The 27,738-nt window shown below is 38.0% G+C and overlaps 1 protein-coding gene across 6 annotated transcripts; it reads right to left on the minus strand.

Annotated features, from left to right (window-relative positions):
* Window positions 1-1,436: 1,436 nt before the first annotated feature.
* On the minus strand, window positions 1,437-26,377 carry MSH4 (mutS homolog 4). Of its 6 annotated transcripts, none has more exons than XM_033065751.1 (21): window positions 26,134-26,222; window positions 25,844-25,932; window positions 23,974-24,138; window positions 23,158-23,321; window positions 20,447-20,557; window positions 19,574-19,689; window positions 18,796-18,969; window positions 16,520-16,692; window positions 15,688-15,755; window positions 12,967-13,041; window positions 12,506-12,570; window positions 11,777-11,946; window positions 10,819-10,955; window positions 10,312-10,415; window positions 9,354-9,478; window positions 8,321-8,521; window positions 7,024-7,142; window positions 6,436-6,564; window positions 4,800-4,974; window positions 3,073-3,161; window positions 1,437-2,739 (listed from the first exon to the last, which is right to left on the minus strand). In XM_033065751.1, exons 2-21 carry the CDS (start codon window positions 25,908-25,910, stop codon window positions 2,554-2,556), a joined length of 2,613 nt encoding a protein of 870 aa, XP_032921642.1. In that variant the 5' UTR covers window positions 25,911-25,932; window positions 26,134-26,222; the 3' UTR covers window positions 1,437-2,553. The 6 variants fall into 6 exon arrangements, with proteins under 6 accessions (XP_032921642.1, XP_032921643.1, XP_032921640.1 ...); XM_033065752.1 differs by having other exon boundaries at window positions 25,844-25,928; window positions 26,134-26,207; XM_033065749.1 differs by lacking the exon at window positions 25,844-25,932 and having other exon boundaries at window positions 26,134-26,377.
* Window positions 26,378-27,738: the final 1,361 nt, after the last annotated feature.

Here is a 27,738-nt window from a genome sequence, read left to right on the forward strand (position 1 = left end):
GCCCCCCCGCCACCACCACCCGCGCTGTCATCCTTCTCAGCCACGGCGTCCCTTTGCAGCCCCAACTCCCCTTCCCCTCTGCCCTCCATTGACAGACACCGCCCCGCTCTCTCCCGGCCCTCGCCCCCTCCCCACGCTCGGCAGCCACGGAGCGACCCCGCCGTCCCCCTTGGTCACCGCCCAATCACCCAGGGCGGCACCGCCTCAGCAATGGCTGCAGTACCGCGCTGTGTCCACACGGCGGCGACACTGCCGCCCAGCTCAGCCCGGGCTGCGGGGCAGACAAGGCAAAAGCAACGAATTCCATCCCTTCAAAAAATCCTCCCAAATGAATGCCCCAAAAACCGGTCGACCAAAACTAAAAAAAACCTCTGCCTCTAACCAAATAAAAAGAAAAAAACCCCTTTGAATATATAGATATAATATTTGTTCATATTTAACTTATATTCATAATCTATACATATTAATATTAAAATTGTATTCTAACATATATACAATATTATTTATTTATTATATACAAAATATTGATATTGCTAATATTTAATTCTATTTTATGTATGTGTATATCTTTATGTATTATATATTTGTATGTTTATATTTTTAAATATTATTTATTAAAAAGCTCCGCCTCTAACCAAATAGAAAGAAAAAAATCCCTTTATTTCTAACAATATTTAAATATATTTTTCTCTTTATATTTTTCATATTTATATCTGTAATTTATATATCTCTATTATGTATATAAGAATATATCCTATTATTTATATCCTACATATATATTTATCTTATATTTATATATGCATATATATTTATATTACTAACTTTGTATGTCTGTATATATTTATATTTGAATATTTATATTTTTGCTTATATTACTCATAAAAAAACCTGCCTCTAATCAAATAAAGCCAATAAAATATTTAAAGTATATCTTTATATTTCTATTCTCATATTTATATTTATTCATGATATATTATATTTGCATTATTTACATAGTATATATTTCATATTAATTTGTTACTTGTATTTGTTTGTATTTTATATTTCTACAAATATATTTATATTTTTATATTTTCATTTTTCTATTCCTTATATTTTATATTTATATTATCTATATAATAACACCCAAATCTCCACCCCCTCCCCTCAGCCTTTCTTCCTCACCCCCAAAGAAGGCACCAAGGACTCCCAGACGGGCCACGAGCGGCACGGGGATGCAGACACAGAGGCACGGCCTGCAGCACAGAGGCTCACCCAGAGAGCGCTGCGCTCAGGGACGAGCTCTGCGCAGCAGGTGCACACAGGTACGGGCACAAGGACAGCGACAGGGACAAAGATATACACCTGCCGTGCAGGGCAAAGGGAAAAGGAGAAGAAGAAAGAAGGAAAGATAAAGATGCAGGCAGGAAGTGAGACAAAAAGCAGGACAGAACAGGGAGAGGGACTGAGCAACATTTATTTAATAAATATTAAGGATTTATTTCTTGAAAGAAAAAGAAGAACAACAGAGAGTGAAGTAGTGAAAAGGAACGGGAAGTGGAGCACACAGGACAAAAAAAGAGCACAAAAGACACTGGACAGAGAAAAAGAGTGTAAGTCGGATAGAAGGCTGAAAGAAAAACAGGAGCAAAGCCCAGGACTAATTATTACAGAGTGTGGCAGGTGAACGTGTCCAAAAACCACCAGCTCCAACAGAACAGGTCACGGTCACGGCTCGGCCTGGGACTCAGCAATTAACACCTGTCTCCATAAAGCCCCTGATACAACATGAGGTGAAAGCTGAATGGTTGATGTGCTCCAGCTTTGGTCCTGTTCAGTCCTAATCCTTTTATCAGGGAAATTTCACCTCTATCTGTTCCCTTCCCCTCCCAGTATCTCTGTGTGATCGGAATGAACATGATGAGAGGCTTCTCTGTTGTCTCTTTGGAAAGGGGATTCTTTGGAAATCCTACAGTGACCTGAAGACTGAGCAAGAGGACAATGAGAAAACTCAGAACCTTTATTGCCAATAACATCAAACTGCTTGCTCTGGAGAAGAGAGAACAGCCTGTTTTTACACATCCAAATTCCTTCAAGTTTCTCCAAGCTTCACCTGTTTCCTGGCATTGGGAGAAGTGAGAAGTGTTTAGCACAGCACAATGAAGAGAATGGTCTCATTTTTAGAAGACAGAGTTGAACAACAACAGACAGCAACACTGCTTCGAGCCAATTTGGGCACATTTCCCTTTCTGTAATCTGAGCTTTCTTCCGTGTCACGCCTGAAATTCTGAGTTCCTTAGTACTCCGGTCCAGTTCTTCCCTATCCTCTCAGTGTTGCTCTAAAATGCGGAAAATTATACAATTTATCGTCAAAAAGAATTGTGTTCCTCATAGAAGGCAAATGCTTTTATTCCAGGTAAGCTGGGGGAGGGAGGAAACCTATAAAGGATATCATCTTCCATTACTGAGTGTAATTTACACTATGAATTAAAAACGTAACACCATGTAAAAAGACCAGAAAAACCAGAATCATCATGCAGTCATAAAAACTAGAGCAGCAGCCTCTGTTACACGTTACTGTTGCTCATCACTCTTTCCAAGTGTGGGACAACTGGCTTCATACTTTTTCTTCAGGGCTTTCAAATACACCCGCAAACTGCCAGGGTCCAGTCGCGAATTTCTGGCAGTCTGAACCAAGCTCATTGCTAACTGGTATGCAGCTCTCTGCTTCATCATCTCCGGAGTGCTCTTCTGCCTGTGCTGCTCTTAAAAATACACATGCATTAAAATATTAAATAAATTGTGTTCTATTATAAAAATACTAGAATTAGCTAATTTCCAGCCTGTTTTTGATCTCAGGATTCTTGGTTTGCATATAAACATTACATTTGATATTCCCTTACCCTAAGGGCCATTTCATGTTGTCCAGCTAACACTGACCTTCAGTACCATCTTTCAGAAACACAAAGTTTAATGAAATCAGTTTTCCTTAAAACATAGGCAGCGCTTATCCTATACCCTTTCAGAAACTGAAAATACATTTGAGTTGCATAAAAACTGTGAAATACAGTATTGTAATTTTCTATTACATACCAAAATTTGTTTTGCAATGTGATTTGTGATTTCCTTTGCATCCAAAGTTATGGATGATGGTAGGGAGGACACTTCTGCAGCTTTCAGTCCTAAACATATAAAACACAAATCAGGATTTTTTATGCAGTTTTTATCCCTACCTTCCATTTAATGTCTTCCAGTATTAACTCAGCCTGTTTTTCTAAGGGTTAAAAATTTAAGTTTTATTAAAGTAATTTTGACATATTTTCTCTTTGAGTGGTTTTTTGTTTGTTTGGGCTTTTTTTTTCTTTGTTTTGGTTTGGTTTTGGGTTTTTGTTTGTTTTGGATTCCTTTTTGTTAATGAACAGTAAGGTTCAGAGTTACAAAACGTCTACTTTGTTTTAATGGTATCTCCGAAACACAGCTTGACATCAGGTTACTGCTGGTAATACTGTAAATGGGTAGAATGAGACATTAGGGGGCTAAAAGGAAAAAAAAAAGGCAGCATGGTGCCAACAGCTTTCTTGGTTCCATTTTTAAATTGGGCAGAAAATATAGAGGTTTTGCTAACTGCACTCTCAATTATGTCCAGATGCCCAGTGGACATGGATGTCATTTTCCAGCTCCTTTGTTGCCAACAGCCAAACTTCCTGATACTTGGGGTAAGAAAGATGTAAATTTTTTTCCTGCCCCAACATGATTTTTTTTAACTTTTGCCTCTGACCCTACCCCGGAAAGTCTGTGGTTTATTGTATGGTTTAATACTGCAGGTTTGAAAATGAAAAAGTCCTAGAATGTGACTTCTCAAGTAAGGTGAAGCCAAGAGACGAGCACTGAGTTTCTAAAGGCGTCCTTTTCAGAGAGATTACTCTCTAGACATACAGTTCTTTGGAGTTAGTGGTGATATAGCATTTAAAATTGAGCTTGTGCTGCCAAAGTTAAACAAACTTATTCTTAAATTGTGACCAAGAAAAGCTTTAAGTCCTGTTACTTGAAGCTTAACTGGAATAATTTCTAGTCTTTGGTTACCAATAGCTTGTAAAAGTCACGTGCAGCTGATTTCCTCCTGATTAAATGTTACCTAAATCAAGGAATCAACATCCAAATCCAGTATTTGGAAGCATACAGATTTCTTTAAATCTTTGTCATTCACTCTTTTCTTTATTGACCCGTAATTAATCAATCTGTACAATCTACACTATAATATATCCTAAAGTTAAAAGAAAAATAAATCCATTTTACAGAGAACACTGCAGACCTACTCAAAACTGTCTTAGCCTGATACACTGTATAATTCCTCTCCTTTTTTAAAGAAACACGATGCCTTTTTGCTAATCAAAAAAGGCCAACCTGCCGTTAACCAGTCATACCACTGCTTATGGCAGACACATCCTGAAGCCTCTCCAGAGCACACACTCACTTCCGTAAGCACAGATTCAATGAACTCCAGTAGCATGCCCCCAGGATGACTCAACTCATTCAAACAGATATGAATCAAAGATATACCAACAGCAGGAAGATTTTTTTTTTTCAGTATGAAATATCATGTAAGTTCTTCATACTACCCAAAACTACTCTTTCTCTACATAATTACTTAGACACTGATTTGGAACAAATTCTACACCTGCAGATCTCTGTATCTCTCTGAGAGAGGCACAAACTCAAGAGAAACCTGTCATCAGAAAAAAATACTGTTAGATGCCTAATGACAGAAACAATATCTTGTGCAACTTTTGCCAACTCTAAGTCACAGTGGAATCCATTACCGTAGTTCTTTTCCTCTGTGTATCCTTTAGAAAGTGTGTAAGTGTAAGCAATTTTCTCCTTATTTCCAGCACTGCTTCTCACATGTTGCACTTCAAAATGGTAGTTTTCCACGTTGGGATATAAAGCGTCTATATGACATAGTTCCAGGAAATGTGTAGCAAACAGTGTAAACGCCTAAATAAGGAAGTAAAAAAAAAGCAAATTTATTTTGGCAACAATCCAGAAATAAATAATAATAAATAAGAAAAATTAAATCACCTCACAGATGTCCAGGTTTTCCTCCAAAACACTGAAAAGCTGTCTTTACATTACTAAAGCAAATGAAAATCCTTAAGGGATGCCTTCTACCATTGGCAAGTACGTCTTTTCCAACTGGGGATTCTCCTGCTCATTTCTCAATAGCAGGAAAACAGTATCAGAAACAAAAGAAAATCCATTATGCTGGTGTCAGGAATGATTGCCAAATGGTTGCTTAATTCTCTCAAGGAATTCTTTATCAAAAGTGCAAGTGACAGAAAGCATCTGAGCTTTGCAAACCAAAAAACCCAAAAAAGTACTCCGAATAAACTCTGAGGAGAAACAAACACCTGCACACTCAAAAGGTTTGTAACAGCCACCCGAGCTTCATCACATAACTAGCAACTGAGGTGATTTTAGCAATCCATCTAAAATGATCTTCCACTTTTCTAAAAAAGTTTCTAACCTCTGTGACCAATTCCTAAATTGTGTGGAACTACCAGGTAACCACCAGGTAAAGTTTCACCTTTAACCTTCAAGCATAAAGCAAAACTAAAACTAAACTAAATATGCAAAACTAAACTGACGGGTTATTCTCTTTCTAGACAAGACTTACAAGCTTGTAAGCAAGTTGGAATGATATGGTGACCAGGGTAGGGGTTTTAGATGAACTAGAGTTAGTTTACATCACAGTAGCTTGTGTTGTGCTGTTTTGGGTTTGTGACCAAGACGGTTCTGATAACTGCCCAGTTTCAGCCACTGCAGAGCAGCGTTTGCGCAGCACCGAGGGCTGCTCTGCTCCTCACCCTGCCCCACCAGCAAGCAGCCCGGGGGTGTTGCCAGAGTTGGGAGGGGACACAGCCAGGATGGTTGATCCAAACTGACCCCAGGCACATCCCACACTATAGCACACCACCACAATAAAAACTGTGAGCAAGGATGAGGGACGTTCAGCCTCACTGGGAACAGGCATTGTGAGGAAACACGGCACTGCAGGAAATGCCTGAACATCTGCCTGCTGCTAGGAAGCAGGGAATGAAGGCCTTGTTTTGCTTCTGCATATGGCTTTCCTTTCCTTACTAAACTGTCTTCATCTCAGACCACAAGCTCTTGTACCTCCACCTTGCCGATCTCTCCTCCATCTCACTATGGGGAGCAGGCGAGCTCCTGGGTGGTGTTTAGCAGCTGCCTGGGGTTAAATCACAGCAGCCAGTGAACAGAACTGCAGCTTATGTCAGCACCTCATTCCTCTATCACGGTAATTCCTAATGGTCACCGGTTATGAAAAATACCATATTTAGCCAAGAAACCTTTGCAAAATCCCATGTCAAATACTGTATTTATTTTCAGGATGACAAAACAATTCTAAGGCTTAAATTTCTTTCAAAAAGAAATTACCTTTAAGTTCAACAGATATTCACAAGCAGCATAACAAATGCCAATACCTTCTTGGGCACTGGTACCTCTGCCAAGTTCGTCGATAATGATGAGCGACTTATCATTAGCATTTTGTATGATGTACGTTATCTAGAAAAATATTCAAAGTGTTATAACTCCTATAAATGTGTAGTTTTAAAAAAGAATTGTTATTCAGATGCAGAAATTTTTTAAAAATCTCTTGAAATAGAGCAATTTTACCTCTTCAAAGCCTTCAAACAGCTATCAATTCTAATCAAGCAAAGACACTACAGCACTCTTCACTGAACATACCACTTACCCTCAGAATGGTATCAGTTTGTGAGAGGAAATTGAGAGAGCTTAGGCCTGTACAAATGATTATTTAAAGTCTAAACAAACCTAAAAATGTTGAAAGTACTGTCCAACAAAGCACTGATTTTTGCTCACATTGGAGTATATTTCTATTTAAGACAGATGAAGGCTGAGTTTTTTATTGTTTTGCAAAGTACACTCTTTCAGTAGAAATATACAATTTCTATTCGTTTAACAGCAAAAAGGGCCTTGGACCTGGATAACTACACTTCATACCTCTTTCATTTCCTTCATGAATGTTGATGCATTTGTTTCAATATCATCATCCATACCTATCCTGGTAAAAATTTGCTCTGCAATTCGAAAAGAACAATACTCTGCTGGGACATAAGAACCTACAAAGCAAGTAAAATACAAGTTTGTCTCATCACTATGACACTTGCCTGAATAGGTCACTGGCAAGAAAAATTACTTTTACACTTGGTTTTGCACACAGCAGAGAATGCATCTTACTTGATAAAGTCTTTAAGAGTATGTTCTACCATTAATTGATAAGAAATACAGTTATTATATAGGATAATTAAAGAAGCTTTTCACTGAAACTTTCAAGAAATCATATGCCTGAAGTTGTTTGTGAGTCTAAAGGGATGCAGAAAAAACAATGAACTCTAGGATTGTTTTACATTTCTGTGGCCACTGATTTACTAATCCCAAAAAACATTAAGTTTCCCAAAATCAAGATTACATTGCATTTATCAGACTTCAAAGCATAGTGGTTTTACCCAACAGAAAAGAACAGGAACTTTTTGCCAAAAACTTCAGAGTCTGCTTTATTCATATAAAACTCATGTCTTTGAGAGCAATTCCTCAGCAACTTGCAGTTATTAGGGACCGAACCCACAAATGCATGATGGATAAATTTTATTCTCCACTGCTAAGTAGCTTCATTCTATAGAGTTAGGTCTTTGACTTGTGCTACTAGACTTACTTTTAAGAAAAAAGTCACGATGAAATCCTGAATTTAGGAATGAGTCTGCTGGATTAAACAAATAGTTGGTTTCCTTTTATAACTTCAGTCACAGAACCTTGCAGTATTTGTTACTACTTTTATCTGAAGTAGTTGATTATTTATCTAATAATTGCACTTGTCTGGAAACACGTTTCTCTGTGTAATTTAGGTATGCTCAAGGTCACGTTTCTTTTGGATGACTAACACACGTTAGTCACCAGCACACTTACACTGGTTAAGGACACTCACTATCTATCTAGCCTAGGGTGCTAGACTGGGTTATGGTGCTCCACAGAACTAGGGCATGCAACTATGCTTCTCTGAGGATAGACTGGGGAGGCTTCAGGATACACAGATGGGGCCCCAGAAGTTTCCAGTGGCAGATGAAAAACTTTACACAAGGTGTAAGCAACACAAGAGTTGGTAGAAGAAAATGGACTACAAATTATCTGTTAATATTTTATTTAGATATAACGTTATTCTGGAAGCTAAATCATTCAACTATAAATATTTTTAACCAAAAAAAAAGTGCTGCAGAAGGTGATTAATACTGTACACTCTTACCAATCTGTGCCATAATTTGGCAGAGAGCAATCTGTTTCAGGTATGTCGATTTTCCACTCATGTTTGGTCCTGTAATAATGACTAAATTGTTGCCCTCTGTCAGGTAGGTGTTGTTAGCCACAGGTTTTTCCATAGCTATCTTTTCAAGAATAGGATGCCACCCCTGCTTGATTGCTAAAGTATCGGTAAATTCTGGACGAACTAAATGAGAAAAAAAGATGCCAAACACTGAGGAGTTAGTGTGGGAACCTTTACATTATTAAACTAGTATGTCTTGAAATAAAGTAAACTGCTCCAGAGCAAGCTCTTGGGAAGAATTACTGGCCACTTTCAGGTACAAATTCTGATTACCATGCAAGCCTTCATCATTTATGATTACAAAAAGAAACTCATAACTAAAACTTTATTTCTAAATTAATGGTTTTGTTTCCTAGTAAGTAGGACTGGACTCCAGTAGTAAAAATGCAAAGTGCTGAAGTATTTTCACACAATGCAAGGGTCATGGACTTCTGTTACTTCTACATTTGTACCCTGGATTTGTATGGTGAACAGGAAAGTAGCATTCCTTCTATTTTTGTTATATATTTTGTTACCATATTGATTATTTGGGAATGTACCATGCCTACAAAGACCCATTGGATGCTGGAACTACGTCTAAGGATTTCTGTCAGAACACAGCTCTTTTCTGAACCAATTACATGTGACTCCTTCTCATGTACCAGCGTTAACAGAACAGAAAAAATCATAAAGAGAGAATGTCCATACACTTCATGCTTTTGAACAGATTATGCTTAAACTGTCTGTTTTGAGAAGAGTGACTGGGAAGGCTTATGGCAGCTAACTAGCAGAATTTAATTTCTATGAATGGCAGCAGAAAGAACATCAGCATAAAACTAGCAAAGACAGACCAGAGACACTCACCAACAGACTACTGAGACACAGAAAAAGAAATGGAACCAGACAAAACAGCTTGGTTATTCTCCATCAGAAGGGTCTTTCTCTGGCTCATAACAGAATCAAAGAAGAAACTTACCATAATCAGAAAGAGTGCAGGCGTGGGCAAATGAAAGCAGCATATCCAGCATAGACACAATGTCAGACAGTTTGTACAGGCAATGAATGTGTTCATAGATCTCATTCAGTAGTTTACACACTATTCTGAAATAAGACACTGCTTTAGCTGTTGCACGGCATATCCTGTCACTTTATACAACTTACAGAAATACAGGAACTATCACGTTCATAGTGCATAGAGTAGGATAAAAGATCACTCATAAAACCCAATCACGTCTACCAGATGTGAACAAATACATAAATTTCTTTGAAATAAATTCAGATCTTGTACCAACATCTCAGTGAACATTCTGCTGATCAGACACAAGACACATAGCTCAGACACCAATAGCTCACATGAAAGCTCCACACAGAGAATGAACTAAAAATGTAGCTATCAAATCCAGTATGTTTCATTAACATGTGAAATGTGACTCTAATTCCCTCAGACTTTCATGTTAAAAAAACCCTACATGGTTGCTAAAAAGAATTTCCATTCCATTGATAGGTAACACTGCACTTCCTAAACTGTGAATCGGAGAGAACAACATGACAAGCAGCAAGGACAAGACACAGAAATGGACAGTTCTACTCTAAATATAAGGAACTGACTTAAAGTAATGATTCTGCATTACTGATACAAAACTAATGCATTCAATGGGTCATTTTTTGCAGATAATTCACCCATAAAAATTTAACATGATGGCCACTTCTATTAATAAATGCCAATATATTTGCAATCATGTTTAATACAATACACAGTTTATGGAGGGGGTTCTTCTGTGTCAGGAGGTAGACTCGAACAGTATTGCTTTAGACTATTTCTCTAAGTAGCCGCAACTTAACAGAAAGATAGCTTTAAAAACCCACATAATTAGCTGACAATTGGAGAAAATAAGCATACTTAGCAAATATTAAATAGTTTTAACAGGTCTTACAAGTAGGTCATGTGATATATTTCCCTCAGGGACTCCTGACATCTTTCATTCATTTTCATTAAATCTGCTGAAGTGAAGCTATATGTGTTTTTAATTTTCGTGATCTATGGGGAATTGAAACCAAAAATAAGAGCTTGCCTTATTATCTGAAGGAAAAATAGCTTCTAAAAATCAGATTGGAAACCATATGAGGAAACAAAAGAGAACAAACAATGTCCAGTTTCACTTTTACTATACAATTTTTTATGAAAATTCCATTTAAGATAGCAATTAGTAAAATATACAACTTTATTCTTGCACAAAACATAATTGCATGTGCATGCACATATTTTGATCGTATAACTTAAGATAGTTACAAAAGCATCCCATTTAAAACTTCATTTACGTCTAAATATCTTCACTGAAATTATTTTTGTTGTTGTTTAGTGTATAATGTGTGCTTTATTAATGTATTCTATATCATTAATAAAATGCACAAATATGTGAAAACATAGTTTGCACAGATACCTTTGTAAATTCTGAAGGAAGCTGGCCATTAGGTAATGTTGAACAATCAGCATTCATTTGGATAAAAAATCCACGAGCAGAACTGAAACTTGTTTTCATTGGCAGGTTGTACTTTTCTGCAAGTTGTGTTATCATACCTACATGGCACGGACAAAGATTTCACCCAGATTATAAATGTTCACATAGTCCCCCCCCGTCCCCCACTCGTGCTGCTACAAAGATGGAAACTGCTAATGGAAGGTTTCAGAAATACAAACCAGCACCATCTGTATTTTTCACTACGTATGAATGTAGGGTTAGGATAAAACAGGAACTTCATCACATATGACAGGTGCTAAAATTTCTGACACTCTTTTAGGTTTCCAGCTATACAGTAAACTAAGATGCTCCTTGAGCTAGAAATTAACAATTTATACTAGAAAAGGAAATCAGTTTCAGAATAATTTTTTTTCTTCTCTTTTGACCTAATGATAAATATGAAGGTTGCTGAAACACACATCATGCTAAAATTCATTTTGTTCCTATTTTCCAACTCTTACTATTTTAGCCAAAAGGTAGTCCACAGAGAGATCAAGACTGCTTAAAATAAAAAGAACAAAGAACTCAGATATTTTAAATGAAGGAGTTAAAACAAAGATTTACATGTTTCATGTAGAATATTTTAGGTTTAGTAATTCTGTTCCATTCCTTCAACTGTGTTGCACTTTAAGAGGACAAGGAGTAACAGAGTTTGGAATATAGGAATCACCATGTAATTATTCAATTTTATTAAAATAAAACTGATTTTTTCTCCATTAATGGAGAATCTCAGTTGCTTATCAATGACAATCAATTCATATCAATACTAAATAACTTTTATATATGAGAAGGTTATAAAACATACAATTATATGGTTTCTATACGTCAAGTGCAACATACTTATAATTCCAAATACATACAAATTTTCATTTAGAAATACCTGCAATGTCATCAACAATTTCCGTGTATGTTCTACGAGCTATGTCAAGGAATTCATTTATGTTAGGCTTAACAGCGTAGCACTTCTGGGTCCTCATGCTCAGACATCCTTTTGTGTATCTTGTATCATCATTAATTACACTTGTAATCTTTTCAAGTATAATTCCAAACCTGCAATATCAGTTGTATCAGTAATTAGATGCATAATACTTCACAATTTTTACTTGCAGTATCATCCCCAAAATACAAGTAGCAGTATTACAAATAAGTGAAGCTACTTTTAAACTTTCTACTGTTAAAACAAAACACTACATTTCATTTCTATTTTCACCTCAGAATGCACCATAACTATACCAAAGTCTAACTAAAAATACTATTCACATCTTTGGGAGATACTAATTATTTCTCAAATATGCTTTTTTATCAAATACACAATACTTGATTTTTGCATGATTATGGAGACTCTAGGAAACCACTACTCTCGTTTTTCCAGAATTATTTCTAAGGGAGTTCAGTTCAGCAGCAACTCCACTATCACAGCTTGCTCTCTTGTTTGTATCCCTGCGTTCGTTAGTTGAAAATTCCATTTTCTGACAATTAAAATCAGCTTTAAGCAAAAGGATTGAGCTATACTACAAACTATAAAGAGCAAAGATGCAACATTTTTTATCTTATAGGCACTTTAGAGATCAGAGTTTCTAGCACAGTAGCTATGTATTATGATAAATACCTTGTATCTTCAAGAGAATTGTAATATGCCTTTAGCAGCTGTGTGTTACAGCTTCTTAAAGCAGCCTGTTGAGGATTACAACACAGACACGACAGTTAACTTCTTTTCGGAGCTTTTTTAAAGGACTGAAAGTTTTCAGATTCAGAGGCTAATCAGCAGCTGTATAAATAGTCTGCGGAACGCCAGCTGGAGTTTCTGTTAAAGGTTTGTTATATAATCAATTACTCAGGTAACGTAGGAACCCTGCTCTTGACAGCGCAGACACAAATGCGTATTTCCCACTGGTGTTAAGAATCAATGTACTATGCTGGCAGTGTTGTGTTCTGCAATTATATTCTTTTTTTACTTTTGACTTGAGATATCCTATGAAATTTAAATGAACTGCACTCAAAAAAGTAAGGACAAAATAATCCGTATTTTAAATTTAAAAAATTAAAAAAAAAAAAAAATAGACCACTTACTTTCAGAGGTTCCACAAGTTCTAAGGTATGCTTCAGGTAGATTAAATTCGTTATTTTTGATTCGGCAGTTTTAACCTGTTGAAAAATTTTCCAAATATTGGAGGTTTGTGTGACTGCTCTAAAAAGTATTTAAGAACTAGCAGAACTCATGTTTTTAAGACTAACAGGCTTATATATTCAACAAAAACTCCTGAAATGCTTCATAAGCTCATTGTGGCAACTTTATGTCTACACAAAAAATGTTTACCTAAATTTTACACTTCCTGGTGTGATAGTTTGTCCATCAGTAGTTAAGATTTTCCTGTTTGAACTGATGACTGACTCTAAGAACACCTCGCTAGCCCAAGCTGTGCAAACTTTACATCTTCTATGTATACTTAGCTCTACACAATTTGTAGACTTTTTCAAAGCGAATACATTATGTATTATATAATGAAGTACACCACTGTTTCCATCAATGCTGTTAAACACAACATAACGCAGTTTGGTTGATTTCTCTTTGGTTAATATATGTACATCCTTAAATATCTGTCCATACAAATCCAGTAAATATTTCAAAATTTTTCTCACAATTATGACTGTTCTTAAAATCTTTCAATCACAGAAATCCTTGAACTTGTTTTGTATGACCCATTAACACTCAGGATAAAGAATTCTGCTGCTGACATTGGGGCACAGCATATGCAGTACACATGCACTATGCAAGAGGGTTTTAAGGAAATAACACAGATAAACATAGATATAAGCAAATGAACATAGGAGCATGACCCGCTGTGAAATCTTTTCTCATTCATATATATAATATCTCTTTACTCTTGTGACTGAGGGCATCTCTTATCTTACAGTCACATAAAGTTGTTGGGTTTTTTTTTGTAAAAGATAGAACTAAACAGTGCTAAATGCATGAATGGAAGAATGCTAACCTCCAAATAAATACAGGGTCTAAGTCCCATGAAGAAGTAAGATTGAAAGGACTCATGAGAGAGTTCGAAAGAACTGATGTGGTCACACACAAAAAAGTGGTAGTGGAATGGATCTTTGACTAATTAACTCTTACAGGAAGTTTAACTGAACTGGTGTTAAAAGTGGATCTCTGCATATGATACAATTAAGCCCAAAGGCAGTAAATAATTTTACCATTGACATGATTTTTCAAGTAATACATGGTACCAAGATCGGATGAAGCACAGTTTCCAAAGTATAAGGCTTTTGTCCCTTGGAGACCCCTTGAAGTGCCAGACGTTATTTATAAATAACATCAATGAATCAATGAACATCATCAATGAACGGCAATGAATATGAACTTTTTTTTTAAAAAGACAGTTAGTCCCTCACAGAAACTCATGCTTTTTCCTAACTTCTTTGTAACTGCATGACATAACTTGGATAGAAAGCGGTTATTAAAAAAAAAGTTGACCTTTCCAAACCTATTTTTTAAAGTACTGGACTTGTCTGCCCAGGGAGGTGGTGGAGTCACCATCCCTGGACGTGTTTAAAAAAAGACTGGATGCAGCACTCGATGCCATGGTTTAGTTGAGGTGTTAGGGCATGGTTTGGAGCCTATAATCTTGATGGTCTCTTCCCACCTAGTCATTCTGTGTGATTGACAACTTCCTCAGGATGAGAGAATTCTAATGCTCATGCTGAACATGCCACTCACATTTAGTAACTGAAACTGTAGGCTTCTCAGATGTGCATCTCATCTGCTGACTGGTGGAAGGTTTAAAATGAAAATTTTTATGGAGAGTAGGAATGGAACATACTGAATTGCGTAATCCAGCATTTGACAAAAGCAATCAAGCTAGCACTTGAATAAGCACATCTTTTGCATGAATAGTAAGCTCTGCTATACTGGAAGCAGTCAATGGGGAAAACACTGCAGTAAAAATGTTTGGTGTATATCGTCCTATGCATGCATAAAAGCATCCCATGTGACAGCTTCAGTCGTGCATTAGCCATGAATTCATGTTACACATTTTTACAAGGAAAGCTGGGAGCAATAATCATTCTGGGTTGTGATTATGTCATTAAAGATATTTATCTGCATTTATTACTGTCCTGTTTGAGCCTGTACCTGATTTCTTTAACTACAATTAGACAAATCCTTTATCTAAGCAGGTAAATCAGCATGTGAGAAGACACAGAGGTGAAAGAGTTGTGAGTATCCAAGATACTGGCACACAAACATAAACATAAGGAATCATCATCTCAAAAGCAGTGGCAGAAATACCCAACTCAACTACAGTAGGCAAATATAACTTTTAACACCACAGTTTCAATATGCTTAGTGGAAACAAAGCTGGGGTTCAGTAACCTCGAGCACACTGCAGTTAAGTCTTGGGTCTGGTCTCAACCAAGATTCACTGGTAAACTACATATATTTATTCCATTTGGATATTTGTTATACATGTGTTAACACACAGACTGATATGTGAGACAAGGTCTGATGAAAAACCAATCTTGCTTTTAAATATAACAGTCACTAGGACTGTAAGTCACTAAATGCTTTTTCCTTTTATGCTGATGTGAAACACATTCCTCTCATCTGAGTACAGTTGAGTAAAATGTACACTTATCAAGAATAAAGGTGGGGAGAGATGAAAGAGTAAACATTTCTGCAAGTACATTTGCATAAACTAAGATGAATTATAGATATCACATTTATATATTGCATGTTATAGACAAATAAATTCATTTTCCAAGGTGTACTTTGAAACATACTGTATCCTGCTTTGGAATCTGTACCAAAACTGAAAGTAGTTGCTCTGTATCCAGGAATTTTGAGATAACTGTAAAACGAAAGTAGACATATCAGAAATGAAACTGAAACTGTAAGAAGTATTTTCTCTGAAAGCACACAGTTACTTAGCACCATACTAATGCTAATCTTTTCCTTACATTCCATTGTCACAAATTATTGACAGGGTAAAAACTAGCTTAAAATAGCTAATATCTGAATTATTTTGTAATAACTATACGTACGATTTACTATACCTAAGTGTGCAGTGATTATTGTATGGGTAGACTTCTGTCAATTCAAAAAACTTTTCTTAGATTGAGTCGTATTTCTCTTGTGACACAGATGAAGACTGTATGATCCAGTTTCAGGTGGACTAATTCTAGTATTGTATTTTACCTTTCTCTGGACCATATGTTTTACGAAGCAACAGGAAAAAAATTATTTATATGCAAGTATGACTTAAGTAGTGTGTTTGCCTTTTCATGCATGCATTACATATGCTTGTATAGAGCAAACATAATGCATACCCAGCCATGGCAGTAAAGAAACAAACTCCAACTCTTTCAAAAAGCTATTGGCTCACAGACTTGTACACACTTGATCAGACAAATTCAACTTTTCTAAGCAAAATACTTGAGAAAAGTATCACTACGGTAATACAGAATACTTAAAATTAAGTGTTCGCTATGTCACCTAACAAACCATTAAAAAATACTTTTCAAACATACTGAGTAACACTATATACTTTCCTATATTAGAAAAAAACTGTTTAAAAATAAATAGAGTATTAGGTGTTACAAAATAAACTACTACCTGCTTGAAGACCAAAAAAGAGCTCCTCATCCTGGAGTAATTCCTGAACACAGTCCAGTCTTGTGTTAATTGTTTCAGCATCAACTAGAGGTTCCAGGATATTGGATCTAAGTCTTCGACTTCCACCAGGAGTTTTAGTGTAATTTAAAACACCAAGAAGTGTGTGACCATCCCTTTGAAAATAAAACAGACGTGAAGAATACATGCACCAAAAAACAGAGATAGCAGGACAGATTTACAGGCACGAGTATCCTACAAATCTGAGGCACACTTTGGTACGCTCAGCATCTCCCTGTTTGCCACGTATATTATATGAACTACAGCAGTTTAGGAAGCTAGGTAATTCAATGCAATTTAATATAATGTTAGCCCTCAATTATATCAGTATAGAAATACATTTGTACTTAGTATTTTATTCATATTTTGTAGTAGTATTCCATTGCTACTGCAGTGGTAAAGTTCACCTGTTCCCACTCAATTAAACTAATTAAAAATGAACAAACCCTACACAAGGAGGCAAATTATCAAGTTGTCATCAGAGATCAAATACTAATCAGAACAATTTACTTGAAATGCATTTCTGAAAATAATTTACAATTGACTTAGAAGTCAAAAAGAGAAATAATTTTTGGTTTTATTCTTCTAAAGAACATACTTCAGCCAATACAGAAGCTAAATAATATGCTTATAATTTTTAAGTATTAGTTTCATCTTTATGGTTTGGACATGTTACATATCCCAGGGTTTCACGCTTAAGGGTGATTGCATCCCTGTAGAATAAGCCACCTATAATATTTACACCTACTACACAGTTAAACAGTTTTAGAAACCTGAAATCTTCTATGCTATCGGCTGGAAGAAGACCCATGAAATACCAGGGCCATAATAATATCTTGATTTAAAAAAGAACTTGAATAGGAAGAAACCTATACAAGTACACAAAACAAACAGCACAAAGACAGGTAGGCAGGTAGGTAGAATGAGCAAAAACACCCTGAAATTTAAACCAGTTGTATTAAGGGTGTATTTACCATACAAGGCAATCCTTAAGTGGCAAAACTTAAGTGGAACTCTGCATTTGGGAGAGTATCCACAGTGCCTGTCTTTAGGCAACTGAGGACTTCTTTCCCTGTACAGTTAAATGAAGAGAGACAAGTCCCTAGAGAATTAAGACTAGCACACAAATTTGACTTGGGTGTTCCTGGTGTGTGCCTGTACTATTCACTTTTATTTGCTGACACCTAATACAAAGATATGCAACCAGGCTTTGGGGCTAAAATCTAGGTAATAAAAATTACGTATGTTTGGCTGACTCAAACTTGCCAATGGATCAGCAAAAATTCTGCATCAATAATGCTAAAAAAGTGCGCAGAGAAACTTCAAGCAGTTTATTTACTGTTGCTCAGCTCCTCCTGTAACCACCTTCCTCTCAAAACCATCTGTGGAATTAGGAACAGAAACATATTTTTTCCAAAAAATATTGCCCCAAAAGTACCTTCCTACGTAAGGCATTCTGTGGTTCTACTGTATCTCCCCAAAGACAAAGCTCTTATGAACAGTACTTGGAGAATCAGGAATGTCCAAACTCCCCTTTTTATATCAGGGTGGACATCTACACAGAGGTGGATCTCAGAACCCCGCAGGCAGCAAAAGACAAGTTCCAAGTATTTCTCTTGCTAACCACAAGTGGAACAGTCTGGAGAAGGCAAGCCTTGAAGTTTCTTCTGCCTACAAGGCAACCAACTTCCGATGAAGGAAGTGCTCCAAGCATTGATCTCAATGTGGAAAACTACCATGTGATCAAGTACCACACTGCACATTCCCATCATTACAGCATTTACTCTCTTTCCCACTATTAGATCTAAAAGAAAACAAAACCACCTTTCAAGACTGAAGCATGTCTCTTGGGTAAAATGAGTAAAATGTAGGCGGTTTAATCCAACATAAGAAACTTGAAAGAGGCAGTATTTCTGCATTTCATAGTCTGTCAAATTTTGCATAAATTAAATTTGAAAGTCTGAATAAACCATACACATCAATGTAAAGATGATTATGCATAATCTCTTTCAACAATTCACTTCAGGATTTCCTGCGCTAGAAATTTCGTGCTGAATTGTAACATATCTCTCTGTCAAAATATTTTTTAGAATCTCTGAATGGTATGCATGTTCCCTCATACAGAAATAAATGTAGTGGTCAGCTCTTTGACACAAATTTCAAGGAAACTCAGCAAAATCCATCTTTATCAAAACATAACTTGGAAAAAATATTCTTACCGAGAATCTCTGTTATTAATTACTAGTTCAAGATTTTGTGCTGATGATGAATCTATCATAGCTGTTTTCTCACTCCCCTGGAAACGCACCTTGAGTGATTTAGGAGCATAAACGGCATTTTGAATAAATTCAACATATTTTAGTAAAGCTGCAGCAGCTGCAAGACAGTAATACCTTGGAAAAAAAAAAATCTTTTATGAATGTTGAATACTGCTATCGAAATACCAGCAATAACATTCACACTAGCCGCTTTGTGGCTTGACAAAACTCCTGTGACTGACAGCACTGAAAAAGCAGTATATTTCAAATATGTGCAAAGCCATGTCTAGTGAACATATATTCACGCTGATCAAATATTCATAAATGTTTGAGTCTCTGTACACTGTACAGCCCATACTGTGTTGTTGGTATCGTGAACATATACATTACAATAGACACATGTGACTTGAAGACTGGTCACCAAAGTATGAACACTTAAAACTGTTGATACATAGAAAATGCTTGCTGAGGCCAGTAAGAAAGGCAATCATAGCTCCTGAAAGGTATCTTTAAGGAAAGAATGAAAAAGATGAAGTGTGAAAACTTGAAAAAACACCCTGTAACAGGCTTTCTATTTACATTTCTAGATCTATCAGAAACACTGGAGGGCAAAATAAAAAGACAGCCCCTTTATGATTTTCTAATTTTTGCAACATGACAAGGACATATAATGAGTACATAAAATGATTTTGTTAAAAACTTATTTGGACATAGTATGCTTTTCCTTGTTTAAACATACTTTGACTGGACTTCCATGAATATGGTGCTAAATTCAGATGCGCACAGTTGTTCAATGTACTCCAAACCCTTCGTTTCATTGAAGTATTTTCTCTGGACAGTTGTAAACGTCACATTCTGTGAAGATGGGGATAAAAGCAAATACTTTTAAAAGTTACATCAGAGAGACTTCTATATTTTTCTAGTGATACATGTTTCTAAGAAATCTATCGACTGATTGTGCGACCTGTCCTCACAGAAGTATTCATTCCAGCTTACTAGCACAGGCAGGTCATTATCACTGAAAGTGTGTGATGCACAAGTGATTTGATGCACACGTGAGAAAAAGAAGAGAGAGGTCAGCAGGTAGAAGAGCACTCAGGAAGAGGTCATCAGCTCTGTAGGCATGAAGTAATTCAGGTAACAATTAATAGTTTCTTTAAAGGTTCTGAGGTTTTAATACTCATAAATTACTTATACTAGTACATCTCATCCTCTTTTACCCTAACAGTGCTCTTTTTCATATTCTATGATATATCAGTCCCATTGATTCACCAGGCTGAGAGAACAAGGGAGAAGCAAAGAAGAATGCTTGATTTTTTAATTTCTCTATCTTTCCTAGGTTCACTATTACTCAAATTACACAATGCCACAAATTCAAACCTTTCAGCTTTCATCAGCAATATACCTATCTCTGTAATGGTCAGTACTGGAAGTAGCAGCATGGGAGTTGCATTTCGTTTATTCACTACCATTCTAAAATTAGACCTGAATATCATAGAAAACAAAATCTGTCTGCACTCGAGATTTTAAAAGTTGTGTAAAACTCTCAAATCAACCAGCATACAAGTGATCAACAAGAACTCCAAAACACTGAATGAAATTTAAACCTTACCTTGAAATGCTCTGTTACCAGACTGAACAATTTTGTTGTATTCCCTGCATCACAAGCAGTGTTTGACATTATTATTTCTAGTGGTGTTAAAATCTTGAGTTTAGTAATAACCTGAACAAAAAATTCAAAATAGTTCAATTAAAAACCCATACAATCTAAAATATTTTAGCAATAATGAACAGCAATAACAAAATACAGAACCGTTGTATTTTAGAATCAGTTTGAGTTCCAAATTTTCTGCTAAATTCTACAATAATGAGTCAAATTCATATGTATCTAAATACACACAAAACTAAAATAAAAAGAAACAAACAAAATTCAGAGTTTATCTCCTGTTCAAATCAAACAGATTTGAATATGGAATCATGTCTGCCCTTGAAGTAAGAGATAAATACCCAAAACTATATTCCACGGCTATGATGGACGAGAAGGACTTATTTCAACAGATGGCAGCTTTCTGGGCTTGCAGCAGAAGATTAATGGTGCTCTGGATGATGAAGAAATGCAACATGTCTGAATATGACCAATCTTTTGATTGAGACTAGTTTTTTACTTTGTTTTAACCTCCTTTAGTAACATTTATCTCAGTATTAACATGGCTAAAAATTTCACCAGCTTCACGTTATGCACATGCCCTGTAGGGCTTATTAGCAGACTATATGCTCTTCTACTGTGTAAGAAAGTACAAACAACATTGCGCCTTTATGCTCATTTATACCAGCATTCACAAGTTCTCAATGGGGAAACATGAAAAAACAGACTATAGTTTAACTGCTTAGAAGTTGTGCAAGAAGGGACAGATGATGTCCCAATTAAAATGTAAACAAGCATAAAAAATACACAAAATTAAAAATCTAAGGGCAAATGGAGTGGGAGGGTTGTCACTGCCCTTCATATCTGCTAACCACTAGAAGTTTTTTTCCAGTGGCATCACATTTCAGCAAATGTCCAAGAACATAAAGAAAACAAGTTTCCTGAATTTATCTGCAGAACATTAAAAAACAAAAGCAAGCACAGGAAAGAGAAAATATAGTAGGTTGGATAACAATCACTAGGCAAAGGATGGATTCTGAGAGTGTAAGAAAAAAGCTGATCAGCAGATAAGACGGAATTGTTGAAAGGAATAAGATGAACGTGTCTTTACAAACAGATTGTGTGAATCTGCTTGCAGATAGGGCCAGAGACTTGCAGAGAAGGAAGTAACGGGACAAACCATCAATTTCAAAAAATGTTACTAACTGACACGGACTGCAACTTAGCCAAGGTTACGCTCAACTCCTGAACATCGAGAAGAACAAAGACTTCATAGGGTTATGAATATTAACTCCGCCACCCAGGGTGGGTTTGAAGCTAATTTTAATGCTCATGTATCATGTTATACAGGGGAGAGCACATTAAGGGGTGCGTTTAGCAGGCAGATCAGAAAGTCTGTACCTCCCCCAAGTATCTCAACCAACATGGAATGGTGAAGATTCTGCAGCCAGGGAGATTAGCATAAAAAGGAGGCTGCAGTCCTCCAACATTCTGAGAGACCCCGGGGGAAATCCCCCATGGTCTCTCCCTTTGATCAAGAATAAACGGTACAGGACTCCTCTGTCTCCTCCACAGACATAGACCTCTGACAACAGGAATTTTCTCACACATTGTTAAAGGTGGAAGAGATTAAGGCAAGAAATGAGGTTGTTAGGACATTTCTTGCATTAGGGAAAAAGTAGCTGTACACTAGCATCTCTCTTTTTGTGACTGGATGGTGAATGCACTATCAGGTATGAGAACAGAACAGAGAACTCAGCAATCTAAATGGAAAATTAGTAACATATGTAAACAAATAAAAACACCAGTTTTTATAATGGCAAGGCAGTAAACAATGAACAATCTGACCACGGCCTGTGATGCAGCTATAAAGGATGTTCAATACGTAGGTGTGTGTGTTAAGGCCAGAACAGCCTTTAAAAGCACTAATGCTTAAAAACAAAATAAAGAAATCCATTATACAACACTGCACATTATACAACAACTGTAATGTACAACCATGTTGTAAAATATACACTGTACAACATTATGCAACACCTGCTTTAGTAAACAGATATGATGGTGGTTTATATACTGAGTCAGAGCTACTTACTGTCCCAACAGGGCTTTTGTTTCTTTGAATATTGTGAAGATGCTATAAGTCATTTTTTCTAGTAGGCATAACTACAACAACACCACGAAATAAGATGTTTCACTAATGCTGTTGCTGCATAAACCAGAGATTACTCACCAAATTTATGTAGAATATGCAGTGCTGGCTGTAAATTGAGTGAATTTCATTTCAAACTGAGACAGAATATTTATGCAACCAACGCCAGAACTATAATTACTCTATCACACACACAAATAAATATTTATGCAGCTCTGTTCTCAGAACTTTTGCCTGATGAAGGATACTTGCAACTACTACTTGCTACTACCATATATTGCCCAATGCTCTTCAAAAAGAGGCATCAACAGTGTATTTTGCAGAAAGGCTGTATTTCTTCTGAAAAACATTCTTTCCTCTTTGCTATTTTCCTTACTGTGCCTCAGATAAGTCTTTTCAACACTGCACATTTTCTAGAACTTGTTACTCCCACTTTTGAGAAATCTCTCCCACAAACTAGAAACTTAATTTCCCATTAGTCACAAGCTTTGTTCAGGAAAGTAAGTCACAACAATTAGCCCAGAAGTACCTTGGCATAAGTTGTATTGTCTGCAAATTGTGATAATATCATCTCAGGATTTTTTAAATCTATACTGGCCATTCCTACTTCACCTCTGGCAAGGCCTCTTCCTTCTACTACAGCTACAATAACCGACGCAACAGTATGAGCAGAAACTGCAGAGGAGGATGTAACTGGAAAACAGTTGGATATATTCAGTTACATTCAATGCAGAACAATGAAAGATTGATGAAGGAGCATCACAAACCATAGAGAAAGGATAAACAAATATACACATGCATGAAAGAATCATTATCAGTTCAGTCTTTAAGAACACTAAAAACTGAATTGATAATGATTAGTCAGACTGTGAAAGAATTTACTTTAAATCCCATTACTTTTGCATTGCCAGAGCACATATGATACATGTAACATGGCACAAAGCATCATTACCCTCTAACACCATTTTGCTCATATGAAGCACTGCAAAATCAAGAAACATCAGTTACTGTGTAAGTGTCCTTAGTGATCACACTATATGTCCACAAAGAGAATTTGATTTTGGACAATTTGAAAAAAGTCTGAATTCTAACTACACTGATAATCCATACATGAACGCAAAGTAAGTAGCAAGAGGATGCAATACCAAAACATCTTCACAATACGTGAAGCTGGATGGTTTTTGTTGATGTATTGTTCCTTGGCAGCATCCTCTGTGGTACAAAACACACTGTGTTTTGAGTTTATTTCAATATCTTAACATATCACATTAAAAATTCAACTGTTTAATAAAATAACATCAGAAAATCAAGTTGGACTGTTTCCTCTTAGAGTTATTAATCATACCTGAATATCCCATAAGAGGGGTATGGCTTCTGCAACCAGATCTACCAGAAGAGAGAGGTGTTTTTCCTACACATGTACTATTCAGGCCTCGCATGGAAGAAGAACTAGTGAGATTCAATGTGTTCGCATTTTCTACACAAGAACTTTTGTCCCCAAAATAGGATTCTGAGGAGAGAGAAAAATAAGTAAATTATTAAAACAGCCACAACAACTTTTTATTCAGAAAACAATAAACAAAAAACAGCTTACAAAACTTCATTTTTTGTTAGCAGAAATAGATATATCCAAACAAAATGCCATTCTATGAAAACTCTCCAGAGTATAAAATGAAATAAAAATCAGACTGCTTTGAAAGCAAGCTTGCGTTAATATGATTATGTCCTACAATGACACTATGTGCAGTGCCAACAAAAAAAAAAAAATTATTTACATTGTTGAACTAAAATAGTACAACAGAAATCACTTTACTAAGGATCATTTCATATTCTAATGAATTCTAGATTTATGAAAGAATGCTATAAATCAACTTTATCTCATATTTGCTCATCATTCGAAAAATCATTACCTAAAACTGCACACGTGTTTATGAAAACCTTTTTTTAAAAGTTGATCATTCCTTTTAAAAAACAGGACAATAAAAGAAAACAAAGAACCACTTGGGAAGGATAACCCTTTCCATCCTTATGGGGATCAAGTCTCAGAAATCGTATCATAATCTGTGATGTATTTATTAATAGCAGCCTCTTTTACACATGTATTTATGATCTACCTATGTTTTTAAGTCCTGCAAAATATCTTTGTCTCAGAAAACTTTTATGCTCCAATAAATTATTAAAGTAATTTAATTGTTTTTAATTCTCTTGAGATGACTGAAGACATCCTTTATTTAGTTAACTGCTTTTAAGATTAAAAACATGAATAAAAACATAAACAGCAGATCCACTCAAAAATCTCCAGGTGTTATAAAACATGCAAACACAAATGTTTCTGTTTCTTACAGTACATTAAAAACTGACACACAAGACAAAATACTTAAGTATTGTTTTTAGATGATCAATTAACTGCATGACTTTTGGTTGCTACAAAAATATCTACAGTACTGGGGTTCTGGAGTTTGTTTGGGTTTTTGGAGGGTGAGGTGGGACTTTGTGTTTGGTTGAGAGTTTTTTTTAATCTTAAAACTGTGACAAGTGATAAAAATACTAGCTCAAACTCTTCGGTTGGGGACTTTTTTACGAGTGGAAACATCAGCATTGCAATGCATACTGCTGTTTTTTTAAAATAGCGTTCACTTAGACTTTGGCATAAGTTCAGTCAGAATTTTGACAGAAGAGGTTTCCTGTAAAAGGGACCAAATCTGGCGTAACAGGGGAAGACAGTAATTTTAAAGACCAGATGAACGAAACCATATAGAGGTATTTCTAAAACTCAACATTTCAGTGATGCTCTATTCTAATTAGCATTCTGTTCGGGGTTTTTTTAGGATTCCTCAGTAGTCAAATATATTACCCAAACCCATTTTACCTAATTTCTAATTTATACATAATGGGGATATCTATGCATCAGAATTCATTGCAGAAAGAGTTAAAATGATTTCCAACTCTTTTCATAGTTTCTTTTCGTCTGAAAATAGCACATTTTTTTTCTTTTTTGCTGCGTGTCAAGACACAGACTTTGATGGTGTCGATTCTTCTAAAGGATGCCAAATAGCAGTACTGCATTGTAGGAGCACAACATTCTTACCCCACATCGAGACCGATAGGCACTTAAAACTATTTCAAAGATCAGGCAAAAAAATAAAAGCAAAACTAAAAAACTACAACAAATCTCCCAAAACAACCAATAAATCAAATACAAACCCCAAACTAACCAATGTTTCGGTTCTGTTCCGTAAAACAAACACCGTGCAGCAATTCAAACACATTTACTGACCCCATCAGAGAATCCAGCAACTACTATCTAAAGAAAATAAGAGAGATTAAAGAAGTGCAAGGAACGATTTCTATTGCTCTGGCCGGCTACATGAAGAAGGTCGCCATGAGTTAGTCGCTGCCGCCCCGTCTCAGCAAGCACCGCTTTTAGCAGCTCTTTCGGAACCCGACGCGAGCAAAGACAGCACGAGGATAACAAAACAGAGAAAGGCTCGGGCAAAGAGCGTACCTCCCCTTTCGGAAACCACCGGCTTCACTGCGCTGGTCCCGGCAGCCCGGCTGGCTGCAAGGCCTTCCCCGCTGCAGCCAGCCCCGGCGCTCTCCGAGCTGTGCGGCGTCTGCAGAAGCCCCAGGGTGTAGCGGGGCGTCTGCTCCGCCCGCCCGCTCACACCGGGCGTGGAAGAGCAGTGGCCTGTGTAAGACTCCGAGGTGGCCACTCGCCCGCCCGTGCCCGCCATGGCGCGACCCCTCAGCATGGCCCCCCCCACCACCGCCCCCCCGTCAGCATCACACCCCCAGCACCGCCCACCCTCAGCATGGGCCCCCCTCAGCACGGCCCCCCCTCAGCACCGCCCCCCCCTCAGCACGGCCCCCCTCAGCACCGCCCCCCCAGCACCACAGCCCCAGCAGCGGCCCCACCCCGCTTCAGCATCGCCCCCCCCCCAGCACCGCCCCCCCCTCAGCACGGCCCCCCTCAGCATGGCCCCCCCCCAGCACCGCCCCCTCAGCATCGCCCCCCCTCAGCACCGCCCCCCCTCAGCATGGCCCCCCTCAGCATGGCCCCCCCTCAGCATGGCCCCCCCCCAGCACCGCCCCCCTCAGCATCGCCCCCCCTCAGCATGGCCCCCCCTCAGCACGGCCCCCCCCAGCACCGCCCCCTCAGCATCGCCCCCCCTCAGCATGGCCCCCCCTCAGCACGGCCCCCCTCAGCATGGCGCCCCCCCAGCACCGCCCCCTCAGCATCGCCCCCCCTCAGCATGGCTTCCCCCTCAGCACCGCCCCCTCAGCACCGCCCCCCCTCAGCATGGCCCCCCTCAGCATGGCCCCCCCTCAGCATGGCTTCCCCCTCAGCATGGCCCCCCCCCAGCACCGCCCCCTCAGCATCGCCCCCCCTCAGCATGGCCCCCCCCTCAGCATGGCCCCCCCCCAGCACGGCCCCCCTCAGCATCGCCCCCCCTCAGCACGGCCCCCCCCTCAGCACGGCCCCCCCCAGCACCGCCCCCCCCTCAGCATGGCCCCCCCCTCAGCACCGCCCCCCCCTCAGCATCGCCCCCCCTCAGCATGGCTTCCCCCTCAGCATGGACCCCCCCCCCCAGCACCGCCCCCCCTCAGCATGGCCCCCCCCCAGCATGGCCCCCCCTCAGCATGGCCCCCCTCAGCACCGGCCCCCGCCCGCCGCCGGCAATGGCCGCGCCCGGGCCCGACAGTCGGGGCGCCCGCACGGGGTTAAGCAAGCAGAGTCCCAGATGGGCCCTGCCGGTAAAAGTTGTCGAGCTGCAGCTGTAAATGATACAACAGTATATAGAGCTGCTGGCCCTGCAATGGCTTTCTTTATAAATACGCAAGGGCCCTAGGACGCAAGGAAAGTGCTCCTCTCTTTAAAGCAGGAGTACTGCATTTAAACCTTATTTAACCCGCATCAATTCTTCACCATTCAGACTGTTTTAGGTGACACTTCAGCAGTGTTTTCTCCCTGCTCAGGAGTTTGGATACCAAAAGATCCCCGAAATAATCACGAAGTTTGTTTACCTCTGTAGTTGTCTTAAACACGTGCTTGTAAGGCTGTTTTAGAACACTAACACTGCTTTGTATATTAGCATCATGTAACAAACAC

The sequence above is a fragment of the Catharus ustulatus genome, chromosome 8 (assembly GCF_009819885.2).
Source record: "Catharus ustulatus isolate bCatUst1 chromosome 8, bCatUst1.pri.v2, whole genome shotgun sequence".
Lineage (NCBI taxonomy): Eukaryota > Metazoa > Chordata > Aves > Passeriformes > Turdidae > Catharus > Catharus ustulatus.

Excerpts from the sequence above, each read along its gene's own strand:
- MSH4 (XM_033065749.1), bottom strand. The coding sequence starts at position 26,362 with ATGGCGGGCACGGGCGGGCGAGTGGCCACCTCGGAGTCTTACACAGGC. Across the intron at positions 9,479-10,311 it reads ATATATCACATGACCTACTT|AATAGTGTGTAAACTACTGA; the intron begins GTAAGACCTGTT and ends GTCTTATTTCAG. Across the intron at positions 7,143-8,320 it reads CCAAATTATGGCACAGATTG|GTTCTTATGTCCCAGCAGAG; the intron begins GTAAGAGTGTAC and ends CTTGCTTTGTAG.